This window comes from Schistocerca serialis, chromosome 3 (assembly GCF_023864345.2).
Source record: "Schistocerca serialis cubense isolate TAMUIC-IGC-003099 chromosome 3, iqSchSeri2.2, whole genome shotgun sequence".
Classification (NCBI taxonomy): domain Eukaryota; kingdom Metazoa; phylum Arthropoda; class Insecta; order Orthoptera; family Acrididae; genus Schistocerca; species Schistocerca serialis.
In genome coordinates, this window is record NC_064640.1 from 408,037,023 (window position 1) to 408,059,614 (window position 22,592).

At 42.1% G+C, this 22,592-nt stretch overlaps 1 protein-coding gene across 1 annotated transcript in view; it reads right to left on the reverse strand.

The window, feature by feature from the left end:
* Positions 1 to 22,592, reverse strand: part of LOC126470270 (hemicentin-1-like) — an 808,493-nt gene that overhangs the window by 468,652 nt on the left and 317,249 nt on the right. Inside the window, exons 18-19 of the mRNA XM_050098010.1 lie at positions 10,757 to 11,044; positions 10,411 to 10,558 (exon numbers count right to left, since the gene is read on the reverse strand). Of these exons, the coding sequence (XP_049953967.1) occupies positions 10,411 to 10,558; positions 10,757 to 11,044 (436 nt within the window). The remainder of the gene's footprint in view (positions 1 to 10,410; positions 10,559 to 10,756; positions 11,045 to 22,592) is intronic.

Sequence of the window (22,592 nt, forward strand, 5' to 3'; positions counted from 1 at the left end):
GGATAATTTGGAAAATATTTAGAGTAGATTTCCCCACCATGTTATAGTTCTGGGTGGAGATTTTAATTTGCCAGATATAGACTGGGAGACTCAAACGTTCATAACGGGTGGCAGGGACAAAGAATCCAGTGAAATTTTTTTAAGTACTTTATCTGAAAACTACTCTGGAATGTATACCGCAGAGACAAGCTGGACAGTGAAGGGGGAGGCGTGTTTATAGCGATAAGAAGTGCAATAGTATTGAAGGAAATTGACGGAGATCCAAAATGTGAAATGATTTGGGTGAAGGTCACGGTTAAAGCAGGCTCAGACATGGTAACTGGATGTCTCTATAGGCCCCCTGGCTCAGCAGCTGTTGTGGCTGAGCACCTGAAGGATAATTTGGAAAATATTTAGAGTAGATTTCCCCACCATGTTATAGTTCTGGGTGGAGATTTTAATTTGCCGGATATAGACTGGGAGACTGAAACGTTCATAACGGGTGGCAGGGACAAAGAATCCAGTGAAATTTTTTAAAGTGCTTTATCTGAAAACTACCTTGAGCAGTTAAACAGAGAACCGACTCGTGGCGATAACATATTAGACCTTCTGGTGACAAACAGACCTGAACTATTTGAAACAGTTAACGCAGAACAGGGAATCAGCGATCATAAAGCGGTTACGGCATCGATGATTTCAGCTGTAAATAGAAATATTAAAAAGGGTAAGAAGATTTTTCTGTTTAGCAAAAGTGACAAAAAGCAGATTTCAGAGTACCTGATGGCTCAACACAAAAGTTTTGTCTCAAGTACAGATAGTGTTGAGGATCAGTGGACAAAGTTCAAAACCATCGTACATTATGCGTTAGATGAGTATGTGCCAAGCAAGATCGTAAGAGATGGAAAAGAGCCACCGTGGTACAACAACCGAGTTAGAAAACTGCTGCAGAAACAAAGAGAACTTCACAACAAACATAAATATAGCCAAAGCCTTGCATACAAACAAAAATTACAGGAAGCGAAATGTAGTGTGAGGAGGGCTACACGAGAGGCGTTCAATGATTTCGAAAGTAAAGTTCTATGTACTGACTTGGCAGAAAATCTAAGAAATTTTGGTCTTATGTCAAAGCGGTAGGTGGATCAAAACAAAATGTCCAGACACTCTGTGACCAAAATGGTACTGAAACAGAGGATGACAGACCAAAGGCCGAAATACTAAATGTCTTTTTCCAAAGTTGTTTCACAGAGGAAGACTGCACTGTAGTTCCTTCTCTAGATTGTCACACAGATGACAAAATGGTAGATATTGAAATAGACGACAGAGGGATAGAGAAACAATTAAAATCACTCAAAAGAGGAAAGGCCTCTGGACCTGATGGGATACCAGTTCGATTTTACACAGAGTACGTGAAGGAACTTGCCCCCCTTCTTGCAGCAGTGTACCGTAGGTCTCTAGAAGAGCGTAGCATTCCAAAGGATTGGAAAAGGGCACAGGTCATCTCCGTTTTCAAGAAGGGACGTCGAACAGATGTGCAGAACTATAGACCTATATCTCTAACATCGATCAGTTGTAGAATTTTGGAACACATATTATGTTCAAGTGTAATGTCTTTTCTGGAGACTAGAAATCTACTCTGTAGGAATCAGCATGGGTTTCGAAAAAGACGGTCATGTGAAACCCAGCTCGCGCTATTCGTCCACGGGACTCAGAGGGCCATAGACACAGGTTCACAGGTAGATGCCATGTTTCTTGACTTCCGCAAGGTGTTCGACACAGTTTCCCACAGTCGTTTAATGAACAAAGTAAGAGCATATGGACTATCAGACCAATTGTGTGATTGGATTGAGGAGTTCCTAGGTAACAGAACGCAGCATGTAATTCTCAATGGAGAGAAGTCTTCCGAAGTAAGAGTGATTTCAGGTGTGCCGCAGGGGAGTGTCATAGGACCGTTGCTATTCACTATATACATAAATGACCTTGTGGATGACATCGGAAGTTCACTGAGGCTTTTTGCAGATGATGCTGTGGTGTATTGAGAGGTTGTAACAATGGAAAATTGTACTGAAATGCAGAAGGATCTGCAGCGAATTGACACATGGTGCAGGGAATGGCAATTGAATATCAATGTCGTCAAGTGTAATGTGCTGCGAATACATAGAAAGATAGATCCCTTATCATTTAGCTACAAAATAGCAGGTCAGCAACTGGAAGCAGTTAATTCCATAAATTATCTGGGAGTACACATTAGGAGTGATTTAAAATGGAATGATCATATAAAGTTGATTGTCGGTAAAGCAGATGCCAGACTGAGATTCATTGGAAGAATCCTAAGGAAATGCAAACCGAAGTAGGTTACAGTACGCTTGTTCGCCCACTGCTTGAATACTGCTCAGCAGTGTGGGATCCGTACCAGATAGGGTTGATAGAAGAGATAGAGAAGATCCAACAGAGAGCAGCGCGCTTTGTTACAGGATCACTTAGTAATCGCAAAAGCGTTACGGAGATGATAGATAAACTCCAGTGGAAGACTCTGCAGGAGAGATGCTCAGTAGCTCGGTACGGGCTTTTGTTAAAGTTTCAAGAACATACCTTCACCGAAGAGTCAAGCAGTATATTGCTCCCTCCTGCGTATATCTCGCGAAGACACCATGAGGATAAAATCAGAGAGATTAGAGCCCGCACAGAGGCATACCGACAATCCTTCTTTTCACGAACAATACGAGACTGGAATAGAAGGGAGAACCGATAGAGGTACTCAAGGTACCCTCCGCCACACACCGTCAGGTAGTTTGCGGAGTGTGGATGTAGATGTAGATGTAGATGTAGAACATCGTATCCATCCGTGATGATCCCCACATTGACTATTCCCAATTCCCTATTGTCAACGAATGCACAGACTACTCAGTCCTACCACTGGCTCCCAATTCTGGTACTAGAACAACATACCAGAAACAGAATGAAGCACCCCTGTCACAGCACAGGACATAAAACAAATACTTCACAGGAAACAACACATCCCCTGGTCATGTCTGCATTACATATTGACACTTCAAACAATGCTCTCTCTCCTTTCTCATCATTCTCGCAACACTATATACCACTATCATCCCCACAGGCTGCTATCCCAACCTGTGGAAAACCTCCAAAATCTTAATTTTCCTCAAACTGAACACACCCCCCACTGACACTTCCTTGTACCACCCCATCTCTGTGTTTAGCAAGGTTTTTACACCCATCTACACCTAATGCATCCACCAACATCTGCACCAACAACATCTGGTTCCTATTACCCTGTGTGGCTTCCATCCCTCTGTATCTGCTGATGATCAACTCCTGAACCTCACCCATCTCCTATCCCAACAGCTCAACATTCATAAATCTGCGTATTTTGTCTCCCTTGACCTAGAGAAAGCATACAACTGCATACGGCATTCCGGTATTCTCTTTAAACTTCAGAATTATGCACTTCCAATCAACTATGTGTGCCTTATTTCATCCTTTCTCTCTAATCAGACATCCTACGTCATTAACAACATCAGTAACTGTACCTTCCACCCCACTGCAGAAGTGCCCCAAGGTTCTGTTCTTTCCCTCTCCTTTATCTCTTTACCCACCAGTATGTCCAAACCACCTCCTCCAGCCCACCTCCTTCAATACGCTGATGACACCACTTTCCTTGCCCTCTATGTATGCTCCAGAAATCCCAATGATCCCTCCAAATCCACCTCAGTCAGTTAACCTCCTGGTGTAACCCATGGCTTCTTAAAATTAACCCTTCCGAGGCAATAATTATAGGAGCATCACCCACACCCTCCATCTCCATGACTTCAACCTCACCATTTATGACTGTCCTATCCAGCTAATGCCCTAAAATACCTTGGACTAACCTTCAACAGGCAACTAATGTGGAAATCTCATCTACTAACCCATTCAACGGGAAGCACACAATAAACTAAAACTACAAACTGGCTGGACTTGAGGATTGCACCCCTTCATTGTCCTCCACACCTATAAAACCTTGATCAGACCAGTTCTTTGCTATGTGAATGTTGCATGGATCTTTGCCCCTCACAGGTTCTATCAGTCCCGACAGATCCTGGAACACCAAGCACTCCACTTCTCCCACAAAGATCCTTTACCAACTCATAAAATTACCACCTCTCCTCACTCACATTTAACACCTCCAGCTCTCAGCTGATGCACAACTACAGGGAGGCAATGTAAGTGTTCATCCCTTTCTGTGATTTTTGTGTCTGCCCTCGGTAGCTGAGTGGTCAGCGCGACAGAATGTCAGTCCTAAGGGCCAACGTTCAATTCCTGGCTGGGCCAAAGATTTTCTCCGCTCAGGGACTGGGTGTTGTGTTGTCCTAATCATTATCATTTCAACCCCATCAAAGCACAAGTCTCTGAATTGGTGTCACATTGAAAGACTTGCACCTGGTGAATGGTCTACCCGACAGGAGGCCCTAGTCACATGACATTTACATTTTTTTGTGATTTTTGTCATAGTATGTTTATTAAATTTCATGCATGTTTTTTTGTTTAAGAGGTATAATCTCACATTTTTGTAATTGTAAATTCATCAGTCAGTAGTTCAGTAGTTGCTCATTTGGACACCTGGCCTTGCCCATTCACGCTTTGAGTGAATGGATGACTGCTCCTTCAGGATGGTCCGAACAGGAGCAAGGAGGCAGGTGTTTATTGCAAATAGCATTCAGGGCCAGAAAGAAAGCCAATGTGCACTTGGTATGTCTGCCAGAGGGCCTCATCTGAAATGTGAAGGGGGCCTTGCCTGTGGCTATTTAGCATGCAGGGTGCAGTCGTCTGCATGGTGTGGGTCATGACGGCAACAATGACACCTGTCGCTTGGGTTCTGAGGCGATCCTCAGTTCATACAGGCAGCTGGTGGAGGTAGTGAAGATCGCTGACCTTGTGTGTGGGGTGCAAGCAGAGCTCACAATGTTCAGCACTGTTCCCAGACTTGATCAGGATCCTTTGGATTGGAGCCGAGTGGAGGGTCTCAACCAAAGGCTTCATCAAATCTGTGATGGTCTTGGCTGCAGATTTCTAGGCTTGTGTTATTGTGTGGGGATTTGAAGGATTCCCCTTGGTAGGTCAGGATGCACCACACAAAGGAAGTGGCTACTCAGGTAGCAGAGTACTTATGGAGTGGGCATGAGGGTTTTTTAAGCTAGGCAGTAGTTTAAGGTGCTCTGATGAACACTTGCCAGTCAGTACACAGCAAGGCAAGTAAAATGGCGTTCAGAATAAAGACCCTTTGACTGTAATAATTTTATCAGTTAACTGTCGAAATATTTGTAATAAAGTTTCTGAATTTACTGCCCTCCAGGAAAGTTTGATGGTCAAATTATTCTTGGGACTAAGAGCTGGCTGAAACCCAAAGTGGAAAGATCTGAGTCATGGAATGTTTATCAGAAAGAGAGCTTACATGCCATAGGAGAGGGAATTTTCACTGCAGTTGACAGAAATATTGTCTCTAGTGAGATCGAGGTTGGGTTGACAGCGAAGTTATCTGGTTGCGCATAACAAATGTAGGTGAAACCGAGTTAATTGTTGGGTGTTTTTACCAGCCACCCAATTCTGCTATGACAGTTCCAGTGTCATTCAAAGAAAGCCTAGAGTCAACAGAGCATAAATACCCAGCTCATGTAATACTAGTTGGAGGCGACTTTTACCTACCAAGTATAGACTGGGATTTCTATGGTTCATTGCAGGAGATACAGACAGACAGTCATGTGAAATAGTTTTTAACATGTTTTCTGAAAACTATCTTTCGAAGCTAGCTTGGCAGCCCACACTCAATGGAAATATCTTAGAGCTTGTAGCTATAAATAGACTGGACCTTATCAACAATGTCAGTATACAAAATGAGATTAGTGATCATGATGTCATTATAGCAACGATGATTACAAAAGTTAATAAATCAGTCAAGAAGGTTAGGAGACTGTTTCTGATAGATACAGCAGATGACCTGTTATTAGCATCTCACTTATACAGTGAACTGGCATCACTTAGTTCCATTAAGATGTATTTAGAGGAATTATGGGCAAAGTACAAGCAGATTGTAAATTGAGGTCTGTGTAGTTATGTGCCCAGTAAGTGGATAAAGGATGGAAGAGATCCACCGCAGTTTAATAATTAAATTCAGGGGATACTGAGGAAGCAGAGGCTGTTGCACTCTCGCTTTCAAAGGGAATTCACAAATGGTGACAAACAAAGATTAGTAGAGATTTGGGCATCCGAAAAAAGATCTAAGTGTGAAGCATACAAAAACTATCACCGTCTCACCTTAGCAAAAGATCTGGCTGAGAACCTAAGGAAATTCTGGTCTTATGTAAAATCACTAAGCAGGTCTCAGACTTCCATTCAGTCACCAGAACAGTCTGGTGTAGCAGTGGAAGATAGCAAAATGAAAGCTGAAGTTTAAAATTTCTTATTCAAGAAATTGTTCGCATAAGAGAATCTTACAAACATACTGTCATTTGGCCTTCGTACAGACTCCTGCATGGATGACATAGTAATAAGCATCCCTAGCATAGAGAAACAACTGAAAGATTTGAAAATAAATAAATCACCAGATCCAAATGGAATCCCAGATTGATTTTACAAAGAATACTTTAAGGCGCTGGCTCCTTAGCTAGCTTGCACTTATTGTGAATATCTCGCACAGCACAAAGTACCAAGCAATTGGAAAAAGGCACAGATGACCCCAGTATATAAGGAGGGCAAAAGAACAGACCCACAAAAGTACAGAGCAATCTTCCTAACTCTGGTTTGCTGCAGAATCCTTGAACATATTCTCAGTTCTAATATAACAAACTTTGTTGAGACTGAGAAGCTTATGTGGATGAACCAGTATGGTTCTAGAAAGCATCATTTGTGCAAAACACAGCTTTCCCTTTTCTCACATTGCCATATATTGATGACATAATGACTTGTATGTTATTACATGTTAGGCTATTTGGAGCCATTAAGGACACTCCAAGCTAGGAAATCAGAGACACAATGCAGAGAGCAGCCAAAAGTGGTAGCATTTAGGTTACCAGAGATAAATAGTAACACTAGAGCTGGGTAAATTGCGTAAGCTCTGTTCAGCTGTCCCAGGGGAGAAGTTTCACTTCAGAGAATTAACTGTTAACTCTATCCACCATCTAGACACTGTCATAAGGTGTCACTGTAGAAGGTGGCCACAAAAAGACATGTCTTGGAAAAGGCAGCAAGCTTGATACCTGCTCCTAAGAACTGTGGGTTTACACAGGTTAAAGTGCTTCTACAGCAGACCCCACCCACACAAGGGTGTAGGGTGGAGCCAAGTGATGTAAAACACTGTTTTTGCTGGCCGTGATAGGAGTGACAGTGACGTTTAGCTTTCAGCTGAATGCTGTTGATACCAAACTTGGAGTTTGTTAATGTAGAATCCAGAAGCATTCCTACCTACCAAGTAGGAGTAGGGGAGGAATCTAAATGTGGTTGGCCAGAGTTTCTTCAAAGAACTGTGGTTTTGTATTCAGAAGGGATTCTCAGTCAGTTCCCTAGGGCGCTGACTCCATGCCACTCATTGCCAGCCTTGGTAAGATCCGACATGTCTGTTTTCCTCACTTGGAGTGCTACTCCCAAGTTTGTACCTATCATGCTGCTAGAGTTTGCTACTTCTGTTAGCACCTCCCCCGTGGCTTCAGACACTGACTTCTGTTGTGCAACCAGTTGTGTTCTTTGCTTTTTCTAATGTTTAAAATTAGCCTTCAGTGTAGATAGTTAGTCTGGTCACAAATAAATAGTGCTAACCAGACCCCTGAAGTCCATGAGTCTCCTGCTACAAGCATCCCATTGAGTCCCAGAATCTGCATCTCTTGTAGGTGTCCTGTGACAGTGTTTGGCACTGATCCAAGTCATCATCCTTCCTTCACCGGGAATTTGCCTTTCTGCATTTGCTCCTTACTGCTTGGGAATTGCAGACAGACCTTAAACCCCCTGTCTTTCCTCTAACCTGTATCAGGACATGACAACATGACATACTGGGAACCAGATGAAGGGCAACAGGCAGGTTGTATATTTCTAGATTTCCGGAAAGCATTTTACACAGTGCCCCATTGCAGGCTGTTAACAAAAATACGTGCATATGGAATAAGTTCACAGACATGTAAGTGGCTCAAAGACTTCTTAAATTATAGAACCCAGTATGTTGTCCTTGCCAGCGAGTGTTCACCAGAGACAAGGGTATCAGCAGAAGTGCCCTAGGGAAGTGTGACAGAACTGCTGTTGTTTCCTATATACTGTATGGTAATGTGTTGAAATTGAGTGCTTGTAGGAAGATACAAGGGGACTTAGACCAAATTTCCAGTTGGGGTGATGAATGGCAGCTAGCCTTAAATGTGGAAAAATGTAAGTTAATGTGGATGAGTAGGAAGATCAAACCTGTAATGTTCAGATACAGTATTGCTAGTGTCCTGCTTGACTCTGTCAAGTAGTTTAAATATCTGGGCGTAAGGTTGCAAAGCAATATGAGATGGAACCAGCATGTGAGAACTATGGCAGGGAAGACAAATTGTTGACTGCTTTAATGGGAGAATTTTAGGAAAGAATGGTTCACCTGCTGGTGTGACCTATTCTTGAGTACTGCTTCAATGTTTAGGATTCATACCAGGTCACACTAAAGGAAGACATTGAAGCAATTCAGAGGCAGGTTGCTAGATTTGTTACCGGTAGGTTTGAACAATGTGTAAGTGTTATGAAGATGCTTTGGGAACTCAAATGGAAATCCTGGAGGGAAGGCAATTTTCTTTTTTTTTTGAGAACACTATTGAGAAAATGTAGAGGACTGGCATTTGAAGCTGACTGCTGAATGATTCTAATGCAGCCAACATACATTATGCGTAAGGACCATGAAGATAAGATACAAGAAATTAGGGCATATACAGAGACATATATACAGCTATTTTTCCCTTGCTCTATTCGTGTGTGTAACAGGAAAGGAAATGATTAGTAGTAGTACATCTATGTAAATGTAGATGTAGAATTTACACCATTTGCAAACTCAACTCCAATAGCACCATTGTTTCCCCTCTACTGTCCAATCCTCATACGCTGCCCCACCTTTACCAACACATTCCACCAACTCTACACCTACACATCCTCCACATACTCTCCCAAATAAACTTCAATCATCTTACCCTCTCATGTTGTGAATTCTGCCCTGACATTTACCCATCCTGCCAGCTATAAGTCTACCCCACTCATTCCATCTCATCAGGGCTTCCTCTCTTTCCCCTCCCCACATTTCTTTCCCCTCCCCTTTTTCGCCATCAGCCTTTCTTTCCTCATCCCCCTTTTGTCAAAAGCTAATAGTGTCAACAATTTCCCCCTCTACTTCACCTCTTCTTCTGTCCCAACAGCCACTCCTACCCCATCACTGTTATGCAACAGTCCTCTATCTTTATACCACCACATTCCTATCTTCCTCACTAGCCATCCTTTTACATTCAACAAGAGACTCTCTATCACATTGTAAGTCCTTCCAGTTCTTAGTGACAGGAGAATGCTTCTTTCAAATATCAGCATTTCAGCATCAAGTTTCAAATGTTTATTTATTGTCTTACCTTTTGTTATTACTGGTTTTAACTACCAGTGCAAGAGGTTATATCTGCTGTATATCAAAAACTTCCGTTCTATTTTTCACCTTTAAAAAAGTTCTAAATTCAATGTAAATATAAATATTTGTGACAACCAAGATACATATTTCATAGCTGTGCTATTATGATGATGATGATTATGATTAAAAATAGTGATCCTGCAGAGTAGAGGGTTAGTAAGCAAAGGAGGTAGAAAAGAAACTGGTCTGAAAATTAATATAAACCATTTATTTGTGTTTATGTTATTTCTCCTACTATTAGCAAAATGTTCAAAATCAATAAATACCATAAGTTTAGAATCTATATAATGTAAACTTTTTAGTAGATACTTTGTCAAAAAAACAGTTTGTATTTTTGATTAGTCACAATATGTTAAAAATATATTTTTCTCAAGGAGCCTTTTAAAAATGGGGGGTCATCTTATGTTCAGGGTATCTTACATTCAGGTAAATATGGCATACATATTTGCCTTTGGTCATCATTATCACTTGCCACATAAATCAAAGTTACACATTTGTAAGGAAAGGACATAAGGTAACAATTTGACCGAGCTGCACTTCCAGTGTAATGTAGTCAGCTGGGACAATGTAGCCATGCAAGTCTGCGTGTATGTGTGTGTTTATGGGTGTATTCTGTACTAGTTTGAAGAAAGGTATCATCTGAAACCATAGCTTGGTTACGTGCCTACCATCCTCCCAACATGTCAACTGCAAAGTAAAAAGTTAACTTTATTGCTTCCATTATTTACATTCCACCAAGAACTTTCTGTTCTCAAACTTACATGTCTTTACTTTCTTGTAAAGGCATTCTTTCTTTCTTCCATGATATCACAGGCTTTGGATCACCTTCAGGTTCACAATGGAGAATAAGTTCTTCACCCAAATTAACATTTTGTTCTAGATGATCACCTGATTTGAAACTGGGTGGTTCTGAAAATCACCAGAAAATATATTTTGAATTATTCCAGCCAGGGCTGCATTACAGTATTTTCAGTGTATTTCAAAACAATGAAATTATAATTAAACATCTTCAGCTATAAAAAATTTCTTTTTGTTTCTCAGCTTTACATGAATTCTACTGCTTAATCTATACAAATATAAACACAGGAGAGCCTTATATTGTCTTACCATTCACTGTGACTAGAAAACTTTTAGCTGCAGTTCCTACAGCATTTTGTGCTTTGCATTCATAGGTTCCCTCATGTTCATGGCTGACATTTGGTATTATCAGAGAGCCATTTGAATGTAATGACACATTTTCCCGATGTGCCTGTTTATCATCCAAAATTTTACCATCCTTGTACCATGTAATAGTTGGTGCAGGTATTCCTCGATGTGCTTCACATTTAAATTCAATAGGTTGTCCAAATGTAATTACAATTGGATGCTCACCAGCATCTTCTATGGTAGGCTCCACTAAAACATATGCATGGTTTTAACTTTGAGTCAAATAACAATGTAGCTATTTTGAGTATTCTCATGTGTTCATGGTGTATAATGGACTATGACTGAAGTTGGTAAAATGTAAAATTTCTTACAAGGTAAATCCTGTGCCATAGTGGTGTTAGAGTCTGCTTCATAATAACTAATGAAACATCAGTTGGGAATCATACAATACAGGATTTCACGCCAGTGTTTACTTCAGTTAAAATTTCTGGGCTGAGAGACGATGGTCAATACATAAAACTATCCCTTGATGTTTCTTCTTCAACTGCAGAAGACATTTTTGGAAATAAAATGGCAACTGCACCAAAGACATGAGGGGTCCCCAAAATTTATAGAGCTGTATAGACAGCACTACAATTCTTACATAATCCTGAATGTGTCGGAAGTTCCATGCGGCTTTTCGCGGATGATGCTGTAGTATACAGAGAAGTTGCAGCATTAGAAAATTGTAGCGAAATGCAGGAAGATCTGCAGCGGATAGGCACTTGGTGCAGGGAGTGGCAACTGTCCCTTAACATAGACAAATGTAATGTATTGCGAATACATAGAAAGAAGGATCCTTTATTGTATGATCATATGATAGCGGAACAAACACTGGTAGCAGTTACTTCTGTAAAATATCTGGGAGTATGCGTGCAGAACGATTTGAAGTGGAATGATCATATAAAATTAATTGTTGGTAAGGTGGGTACCAGGTTGAGATTCATTGGGAGAGTGCTTAGAAAATGTAGTCCATCAACAAAGGAGGTGGCTTACAAAACTCTCGTTCGACCTATACTTGAGTATTGCTCATCAGTGTGGGATCCGTACCAGATCGGTTTGACGGAGGAGATAGAGAAGATCCAAAGAAGAGCGGCGCGTTTCGTCACAGGGTTATTTGGTAACCATGATAGTGTTACGGAGATGTTTAATAAACTCAAGTGGCAGACTCTGCAAGAGAGGCGCTCTGCATCGCGGTGTAGATTGCTCGCCAGGTTTTGAGAGTGTGCATTTCTGGATGAGGTATCGAATATATTGCTTCCCCCTACTTATACCTCCCGAGGAGATCACGAATGTAAAATTAGAGAGATTAGAGCGCGCACGGAGGCTTTCAGACAGTCGTTCTTCCCGCGAACCATACGCGACTGGAACAGGAAAGGGAGGTAATGACAGTGGCACGTAAAATGCCCTCTGCCACACACCTTTGGGTGGCTTGCGGAGTATAAATGTAGACTGTAGATGTAGATAGAATGTGTGATTATCTCTGGCTGGCTTCATCATTCTCAATTAAAAGCAATCGATCATCATTCTGATGGCTTAAAATCAGCATCCATAGTTATCGAACATAACTTTCCCGTCTTTTCTGTTAAAATTGTCATGGTGTTCATAAATCTCTATGACATCTCTACACAAGTGTGTGTGATAATCAATTGCTTTTAATCAAGAATAATATTGCCCACCAGAGATAATCAAATATTCAGTATCATGTGACAAACTGAGATGTCCTCTATGGAGCTTTATAAATTTGGGGGTCCATAGAGCCTTTGAGTTGCCATTTTATCTTCAAAGATGTCTCCTGCAGTCAGAGACAAAAATCACGGAACAGTTTATGCATTGAACACTGCCTCTAACTCAGAGGTTTTAACTAAAGCCAGATGACAATGTTTATTTTTTGCCAAATGTAGCTTCATCACAAACATTTAACCACTCTACTGATAGAAAAGATTCTTCTGTGTCTGTATCTCACAAACGGAATTTTTCTTAAGAAATAAACCAGTATTATTTGCAAGGTTTATTTTACAGCTGTATAATTTTAAAATTATAAATTCCTGGGTGAAGACCACATGGATAGAGGATAAATTGCTACTTATTATAAGAGGCACTAAAAAGTACATAGGCAGATAAAAAAAGAGGCAGAAAATGCTTAGGTTTTGGATACCATCCTTATTCATGGCTCATACACACACACACACACACACACACACACACACACACACACACACAAACACACACACACACACACACACTGTTACTTCTAAACGGTCCTGTCTGACTGGGAAAAGTCCGTATCTATAAAGGTATTGCAGGTGAGGAAATGGAAGGACAGCATGGATTTGGAAGTGGGACAAATGGGACAACTACCTTGGTGTTAGGAAGAGTCACACTGGGGTGGAATGTATAACTGCATGCAGCAGCTAGTTAGAGGACAAATGTGCTGGAAGATATATAGCATGAAAAAATGAGGGCAAAGTATAGGAGAAAAAACAGAGTAGGAGAAAGAGATAGGAAAGGTTTCATGGTGGGAGCTGGAATGGGGTAAAAGGTATAAGGAAGAGGAAGAGGAAGAGTCACGACTGAGGTGGGGACAATAGGGTGAAATCCCATATGAATAGAGGAGCAGGTAAAGTGGGAATGTGTGAGTAGAGGAGAGTGCCTAAAGGATATTGAACACAGGTTTATGGAAACAAAGGATACTTTGCAGGTAAGACTCCTACCTGTACAATTTAGGAAAGTTGGGATCAAATGGCTTGGGTTTGCAAAACAGGACAATGTCATTGGTCTTTGCTCTCTGTTTTGTGGTAAGCATTCATGTAGATTAAAATGTCTTAGTGGTATCACCCATGTATTGGGTTCGTGCATAAATTCATAGCATTTTTCCATAAGTTTAACAAACACAACAGACACACTTAACAGAGACTTTAGTCATTAATACACTCCTGGAAATTGAAATAAGAACACCGTGAATTCATTGTCCCAGGAAGGGGAAACTTTATTGACACATTCCTGGGGTCAGATACATCACATGATCACACTGACAGAACCACAGGCACATAGACACAGGCAACAGAGCATGCACAATGTCGGCACTAGTACAGTGTATATCCACCTTTCGCAGCAATGCAGGCTGCTATTCTCCCATGGAGATGATCGTAGAGATGCTGGATGTAGTCCTGTGGAACGGCTTGCCATGCCATTTCCACCTGGCGCCTCAGTTGGACCAGCGTTCGTGCTGGACGTGCAGACCGCGTGAGACGACGCTTCATCCAGTCCCAAACATGCTCAATGGGGGACAGATCTGGAGATCTTGCTGGCCAGGGTAGTTGACTTACACCTTCTAGAGCACGTTGGGTGGCACGGGATACATGCGGACGTGCATTGTCCTGTTGGAACAGCAAGTTCTCTTGCCGGTCTAGGAATGGTAGAACGATGGGTTCGATGACGGTTTGGATGTACCGTGCACTATTCAGTGTCCCCTCGACGATCACCAGTGGTGTACGGCCAGTGTAGGAGATCGCTCCCCACACCATGATGCCGGGTGTTGGCCCTGTGTGCCTCGGTCGTATGCAGTCCTGATTGTGGCGCTCACCTGCACGGCGCCAAACACGCATACGACCATCATTGGCACCAAGGCAGAAGCGACTCTCATCGCTGAAGACGGCAAGTCTCCATTCGTCCCTCCATTCACGCCTGTCGCGACACCACTGGAGGCGGGCTGCACGATGTTGGGGCGTGAGTGGAAGACGGCCTAACGGTGTGTGGGACCATAGCCCAGCTTCATGGAGACGGTTGCGAATGGTCCTCGCCGATACCCCAGGAGCAACAGTGTCCCTAATTTGCTGGGAAGTGGCGGTGCGGTCCCCTACGGCACTGCGTAGGATCCTACGGTCTTGACGTGCATCCGTGCGTCGCTGCGGTCCGGTCCCAGGTCGACGGGCACGTGCACCTTCCGCCGACCACTGGCGACAACATCGATGTACTGTGGAGACTTCATTGCCCCACGTGTTGAGCAATTCGGCGGTACGTCCACCCGGCCTCCCGCATGCCCACTATATGCCCTCGCTCAAAGTCCGTCAACTGCACATACGGTTCACGTCCACGCTGTCGCGGCATGCTACCAGTGTTGAAGACTGCGATGGAGCTCCGTATGCCACGGCAAACTGGCTGACACTGACGGCGGCAGTGCACAAATGCTGCGCAGCTAGCGCCATTCGACGGCCAACACCGCGGTTCCTGGTGTGTCCGCTGTGCCGTGCGTGTGATCATTGCTTGTACAGCCCTCTCGCAGTGTCCGGAGCAAGTATGGTGGGTCTGACACACCGGTGTCAATGTGTTCTTTTTTCCATTTCCAGGAGTGTAATATATTCTCCTTCACTATTTACAACAGTCTGCCAATGCTAAGTTTTTGACTCTGTGACTGTAGAAATCACATGGTTTGAGATGAAGAACTTGTCAAGCCATATTCAGAGTGCATTTTTATCTGAAAAGGAAGTTCCTTGAAGGCTGTTTGATAGAGAGTGAAAAAGGTGAAAATCTGAGAGTGCAAGATCAAGTGAATAAGGTTTGTGTGGGATGACTTCCAAATCCAATTCCTGTGTAGTATTTTTGTCAGTCTAGTAGAATGAGGGAGGGCATTATCATGGAGCAGCATAACTTTACACAGTCTTTCTCATCATTGTTCTTGGATTGCATCTGCAAGATGTCTCAGTTGTTGACAATAAAGAACAGCAGTGACAGTTACAACTTGGGAAAGCAATTTGTAGTACACCACAGTGTCGCTGTTCCTCCAGGTGCATAACATTATCTTTTCTGAATGCACACAGGTCTTTGTATGGGCACATAGTATCCATACACCCAAATTTGAAACTACCCCATTGCATGAAAATGCCACATGATGGTGAAATGATCACAGTTCATCACATTTACCAGATCTAAAATACACTGATGAGGATAATTGTGGATTAATGTGTTTAAATGATCTTCATCAAACTCCGTAGGTCTTCCTGAATGTGGAAAATCACTAATGTCAAAACAATCCTCCTTAAAATGAGCATTTTCTTGCCATTCTGAGTTCATTGACATTATCCCCATACATGACGCAAATGTTTCTGGTTGCTATCACCCTTACACTGAACTCATACAGAAGAATATGTTGGAAATGTTCTGATTTCTCTAAATATCACTCGATTTTCTAGCATCCACTGTTCCACTCACTATCTCCAAACGACAAAATGATATTATATACACCAGAGAGCAAAAGTGAGCTACAAATAAAAAATTGAGAATCAATAAATAAACCCATAGCAACTGGAATACTGACAAACAAAACAAAAATATTATAAACTTATGCACCAACCCAACAGGGTGTTTGCAGTGGTTGCAGTAAAACTGATATATTATGTGACTGGTTTTACATGTGGCTTTGCCTTTGACGTGATAATAAATAACATGGCACGGATGGTACAGGTGGCAGTGGGTGGATGTATTGTACATGTCTTTCAAGTGTGTCATACACAGGAATCTGACAAAGCAGACAGGGGGCTGGGTACAAGAAGGCATTTAAGGACCGACAGGGATACTGTCACAGTTGGATGGGAGATAGAATACCAATTTGGGAGTGTTGTGAAGGATTTTTGGGAGGATATTTGTCATTTCAAAACAAGATGAGAGGTAGTGAAAGTCCTGACAGTAAATGTGATTTGATTGTTCCAGCTCTGGATGGTAATAAGTGATAGGATAACATGTTTGAAATGAATATACAATTTGGCTGGAGATATTGCATGGTACATTCATTTTTTCAAATGACTATGAAAGTATTTATTTATTTGTTTTATTTATTTATTCATTTCTACCTAAATAAATACCATACTATAATATTTATAGCATATTATTGTATACTAATTAGTACTATACTACTTATACATAAATAAACAAATGCCCTATTAGGAGGAAAGTTACAGTCTCAGAATGCCCCAAAAAACCATCAGCATACTGTGAGGGGGACTAATTCTCACTGCAAATGATTCATTTTTGGGTAGTCATTTATTGGCATCAAATGGGTAACAGCTGTCAAGGTGAAGGTATTGATTGTGATTAGTGGTAAGAAGCTGTAAGTGAGAAGGAGGTTATCAACCCAAAGTGTGATTAACTTATTTCTTGATGTTCTAGGGTGTCCTCATCATGGGCTCACATCATGAAAAAATTATCTTTAACTAGTCTAACCCACATGAGGGATCTGGCTTATGAATGGAAAGAAAATGCATCTTAAGATGGCCCAAGCAGACGTAGGACACTACTCCAGTTCCCAAGACAGGGCCAGAAGTGATGCCTTCAGAAGAGAGGAGGCTTATGCCTTCTTCCAGTTGTCTGGAGGACAGAATTTTTATTCATTACAGCATCCTCATACATTTCAATAACACTAGGTACTACAACAGTTCTAAATTTACTCCTACTGATTTAGTTAGTGCTATTAGTCCAAAACAGAACTGGATTTTTCTATAGGTTAGTAGTTAGTCCTAATACTGTATTTCGGTATGGGTTACTGGTTGGTGCTACCAGTGCAAGCTGTGTCCAGCATCCAATGTGGCATCAGTGTTGACACAGTAACCGTGGATGATCATGAGAATAAGTTAAGAGAGGTTAAGGCGTATTTTGAAACATATGTAGACTAATTTGTCCCTTGTTCCATATGTGAATGTGTATCGTACAGTAAGACACAAACAACAGCATGGCCACAGTTAACAAAAGTTTACCCTTCTTCCACATTCAATCTAACAACAGTTAAGGACATAGACACAAACATAGAAACAATCCAGTTACTGATACAAGCAGATGCTGACAATGACTAGGAACACAATATGAAAATGAGTGCCACCTGTACTGCATTTGTGAAGAGGAGGCTTCTGGTAGACAGTGTGGCAGGTGCTGTGCCATGTGCACAAGTCATGTGGCCTAACAAAGGTGGCCTCTGGTGGCCGGCTCACACAGATGCCAGTGGCAGAATATTCGAAGTGTAGCATGCCAGTGGTATGGGCCACAGTGCATTAACAAGTATTACATACAGGGTTATAGCATGCCTCCCTTCTTGGGGAAAGGGTGCTCCACCAATGCAGGTGTCAGATGACAGTTGAAACATCAGTGGCTTCTGCGGCAGATCCAACAAAAGGTGGCAGTGGTGACAGAAGAATATTCCAGCCTGGAACCAGTGAATTTGGGTGGAAGCGGCATGGACATTCACATGCGTGACGTCTGCTCCCCCACGCAGGATCAGAAGAGAAGACAGGTGATAAGGGCAGTGGTTGCATCTCAGCATTCAGTTCCATGATGTGGAACTGTGCTGGCAGTGAGGGCACCAGTCGCTTGGTTGGGTGTGTCAGTATTGAAGGATCTGAAAGTGCTGATGGCAGAATTGTTGGTGGCAACGAAGCATGATGGAAGGTCCAGTAGTAGGTGCTGGAGGTCAAACCCAAGTGGAGAGGCAGTTGAAACAACATTCCCAAGGTATGTGAGTCTGCCCCTGCAGCAGGAATGCCCCTTGAGGCCAGGACAGGTACTGACGTGGGAGGAAGAGATGGCAACAGCAGACCCGTGGCCCTTGTCATGGCTCGAGGATGCAGCTGGTCATGTTGGTGTGCCACCAGGAATTCACTGGTGTGCACTGTACAGAGGTGTTGGCCTTGGCAGCTGTGGATTGTGCCTGGAAGGTACTTTAGGCAGCAGCCAATCCCCTGAGCCCATACCATGAAACCATAACAAGAGTCACACTGATGGGCAATAGTGGGGCAACATGAGCTGATGCAGGAGGGTGCATGGGTGGTGACCATGGAGCATCTCAGCCAGACTCTGAGCCCCAGCAGTGTAAACCTTTGGGAAATCCAGAAACATGTCAATGTGACGTCCATGGAGGAGTCCATGTCGTACTTCTTCATTTGAACCTTGGATGTGCAGACGAGGCATTCCGCCTCACCATTACATTCGGAGTGAAAAGAGAAGCAGTCACACGGTCAATGCCTTGATGGGCACAGAAATTGTGGAAGGCCTGAGACATAAACTGTGGACTGTTAAACAGGGTGACACAGAATAACGGGAGTGTTTGAAATGAGTAGTGGTAGCCATGGGCAGGTGGCAGTACTGCAGGTCTGTGACAGCGAGTAAATAGTTCGCCATTTCAGTTATCATGGATCAGTGTAATAGACAACAGCATATGTCAGCATTAAAAATGTTTTATAAAAACAATGATAGTTTGGTAGTTGCACAGAGGGAGTTTCGACATTTTTATAATTTAGGACGTCATGATGCCATTCCATCGATACATGCAACAAAATATTGGATTAATAACTTTGAAGAGACTGGATCTACCCTCAAGGAGAAACCAACAGGATGACCAAGAAGTGTGCATTCTCCAGCAAACATTGACATTGTAAGCAAGTTTATCTTATGCAGCTCGCAGCATTCAATTTAAGCAAGCAGCAGTGATTGGAATGTCCCGGGAGAGTGTTTGCAGAATTCTTCATCTTGATTTAAAATTTCATCCATACAAACTACAGATGGGGCAACAATTGAAGGACAATTACTGATTACGATTAGGATTCTGTCAACAAATGATAACAAAAATAATGACGATGAATATCTAAACAAGTTGTGGATGTCAGATGAGGCACATCTTGATCTCACAGGTTATGTGAATAAACAGAACTACCGTTACTGGGAAACACAAATCCTCAATGACGTTCATGAGCACCCTTTACACGCTAGTAAAGTGACAGTATGGTGTGATGTTTCATCACATGGAATTATGAGACCATATTTTTTTCGCAAATGAATAGGGAAATACAGTAAATGTCAATGCTGATTGTTATGTGGAGATGATACAAACTTTTGTTACACCTGTATTGAACAACTTTCCAAATGTTCAAGAAGCCTGGTTTCAACAGAACAGAGCATCATGCACTACATGGCAATCAATGGCATATGTGTGAGAATTGTTTGGCAACCATGTGATCTCATGATTCGGCAACATTCCCTGGCACCCTAGATCACCAGAATTTTCCGTTTGTGGAGGATGCCATCTAACGACGTGATTTTTAAAAAAATGATAAATGCCATCAATATTTCATAAATGGCAACGTCATAAGGTTTCAGTAACTATGACAAGGCACCAGCACTCTGCTGATCATCCAAGAAGAGTTCATCAGAATACATATAACAGCTTCTCAGAACACATATCCACAGCAAAAATTCTCATGAAAACAAAATATGATTGATAGAAAACTGTAGAAACACTCAAAAAGGCCCTACTGTGTACATGAGAAAAATTCATCAGATGTTTCCATCAGATGAACAGAATGAATAAGCATACAATTTGCTTAAAAGTAACAAGTGGGAATATGTACAAATTTCTTATGCTTTTTAAAATTAAATATACAAGGCCTCATTCTCTTGGCTTACATAGATGGTTGATGTAACACTTTTCTGTAGCATTTTTTGATAAGAATGGTTTAACTGCAATAATGCTGTTTTCTATATACTATACCAGATTTTGTCAAACAGATTGTGCGACATACATCTACAGGGTGTTACAAAAAGGTACGGCCAAACTTTCAGGAAACATTGCTCACACACAAAGAAAGAAAATATGTTATAAGGACATGTGTCTGGAAACGCTTACTTTCCATGTTAGAGCTCATTTTATTACTTCTCTTCAAATCACATTAATCATGGAATGAAAAGTCACAGCAACAGAACGTACCAGCGTGACTTCAAACACTTTGTTACAGGAAAAGTTCAAAATGTCCTCCATTAGCGAGGATACATGCATCCACCCTCCATCGCATGGAATCCCTGATGCGCTGATGCAGCCCTGGAGAACGGCGTATTGTATCACAGCCGTCCACAATACGAGCACGAAGAGTCTCTACATTTGGTACCGGGGTTGCGTAGACAAGAGCTTTCAAATGTCCCCATAAATGAAAGTCAAGAGGGTTGAGGTAAGGAGAGTGTGGAGGCCATGGAATTGGTCCGCCTCTACCAATCCATCAGTCACCAAATCTGTTGTTGAGAAGCGTACAACTCCGTACTGATGCAGCCCTGGAGAACGGCGTATTGTATCACAGCCGTCCACAATACGAGCACGAAGAGTCTCTACATTTGGTACCGGGGTTGCGTAGACAAGAGCTTTCAAATGTCCCCATAAATGAAAGTCAAGAGGGTTGAGGTAAGGAGAGTGTGGAGGCCATGGAATTGGTCCACCTCTACCAATCCATCAGTCACCAAATCTGTTGTTGAGAAGCGTACAAACACTTCGATTGAAATGTGCAGGAGCTGCATCGTGCATGAACCACATGTTGTGTCGTACTTGTAAACGCGCATGTTCTAGCAGCACAGGTAGAATGTCCGTATGAAATCATGATAACGTGCTCCATTGAGCATAGGTGGAAGAACATGGGACCCAATCAAGACATCACCAACAATGCCTGCCCAAACTTTCACAGAAAATCTGTGTTGATGACGTGATTGCACAATTGCGTGCGGATTCTCGTCAGCCCACACATGTTGATTGTGAAAATTTACAATTTGATCACGTTGAAATGAAGCCTCATCCGTAAAGAGAACATTTGCACTGAAATGAGGATTGACACACTGTTGGATGAACCATTCGCAGAAGTGTACCCGTGGAGGCCAATCAGCTGTTGATAGTGCCTGCACACGCTGTACATGGTATGGAAACAACTGGTTCTCCCGTAGCACTCTCCATACAGTGACGTGGTCAACGTTACCTTGTACAGCAGCAACTTCGCTGATGCTGACATCAGGGTTATCGTCAACTGCATGAAGAATTGCCTCATCCATTGCAGGTGTCTTCATCGTTCTAGGTCTTCCCCAGTCGCAAGTCATAGGCTGGAATGTTCTGTGCTCCCTAAGATGCCGATCAATTGCTTCGAACGTCTTCCTGTTGGGACACCTTCGTTCTGGAAATATGTCTCGATACAAACATACCGCACCACGGCTATTGCCCCATGCTAATCCATACATCAAATGGGCATCTACCAACTCCGCATTTGTAAACATTGCACGGACTGCAAAACCACGTTCGTGATGAACACTAACCTGTTGATGCTACGTACTGATGTGCTTGATGCTAGTACTGTAGAGCAATGAGTCGCATGTCAACACAAGCACCGAAGTCAACATTACCTTCCTTCAATTGTGCCAACTGGTGGTGAATTGAGGAAGTACAGTACATACTGACAAAACTAAAATGAGCTCTAACATGGAAATTAAGCGTTTCTGGACACATGTCCACATAACACCTTTTCTTTATTTGTGTGTGAGGAATGTTTCCTGAAAGTTTGGCTGTACCTTTTTGTAACACCCTGTACTTCACATTTCAGTAACTGTATTTTGACATCTTCCCTATACATAGATTAATAAAATCCTCTGAATGCTTTATATTTCACAGCAGGCAAATTATCAAATATATAGCAGCATAGAGAACCAAAACGAGTGCATTTCTCTGGCTACTAAAAAGCAGAGTGTATGTGTTATCCTTTCTTATTTGGTTATATGCACAATGTCAGTAAAAGTGTTCTGCTTTTAAATTTCTTCAAGTCTAGTGAGTAGCCAGCAAAAAGTGTCAACAAATATATGTGCATAGTTTTCAACTAACCCTAAGGAAAGCAGGGTATGCAACTGATGGTTAAGTGCACTACCTCTACACATTACACATTTATGTAGAATGTGAGAAATCTAAATTCTTTCTTTC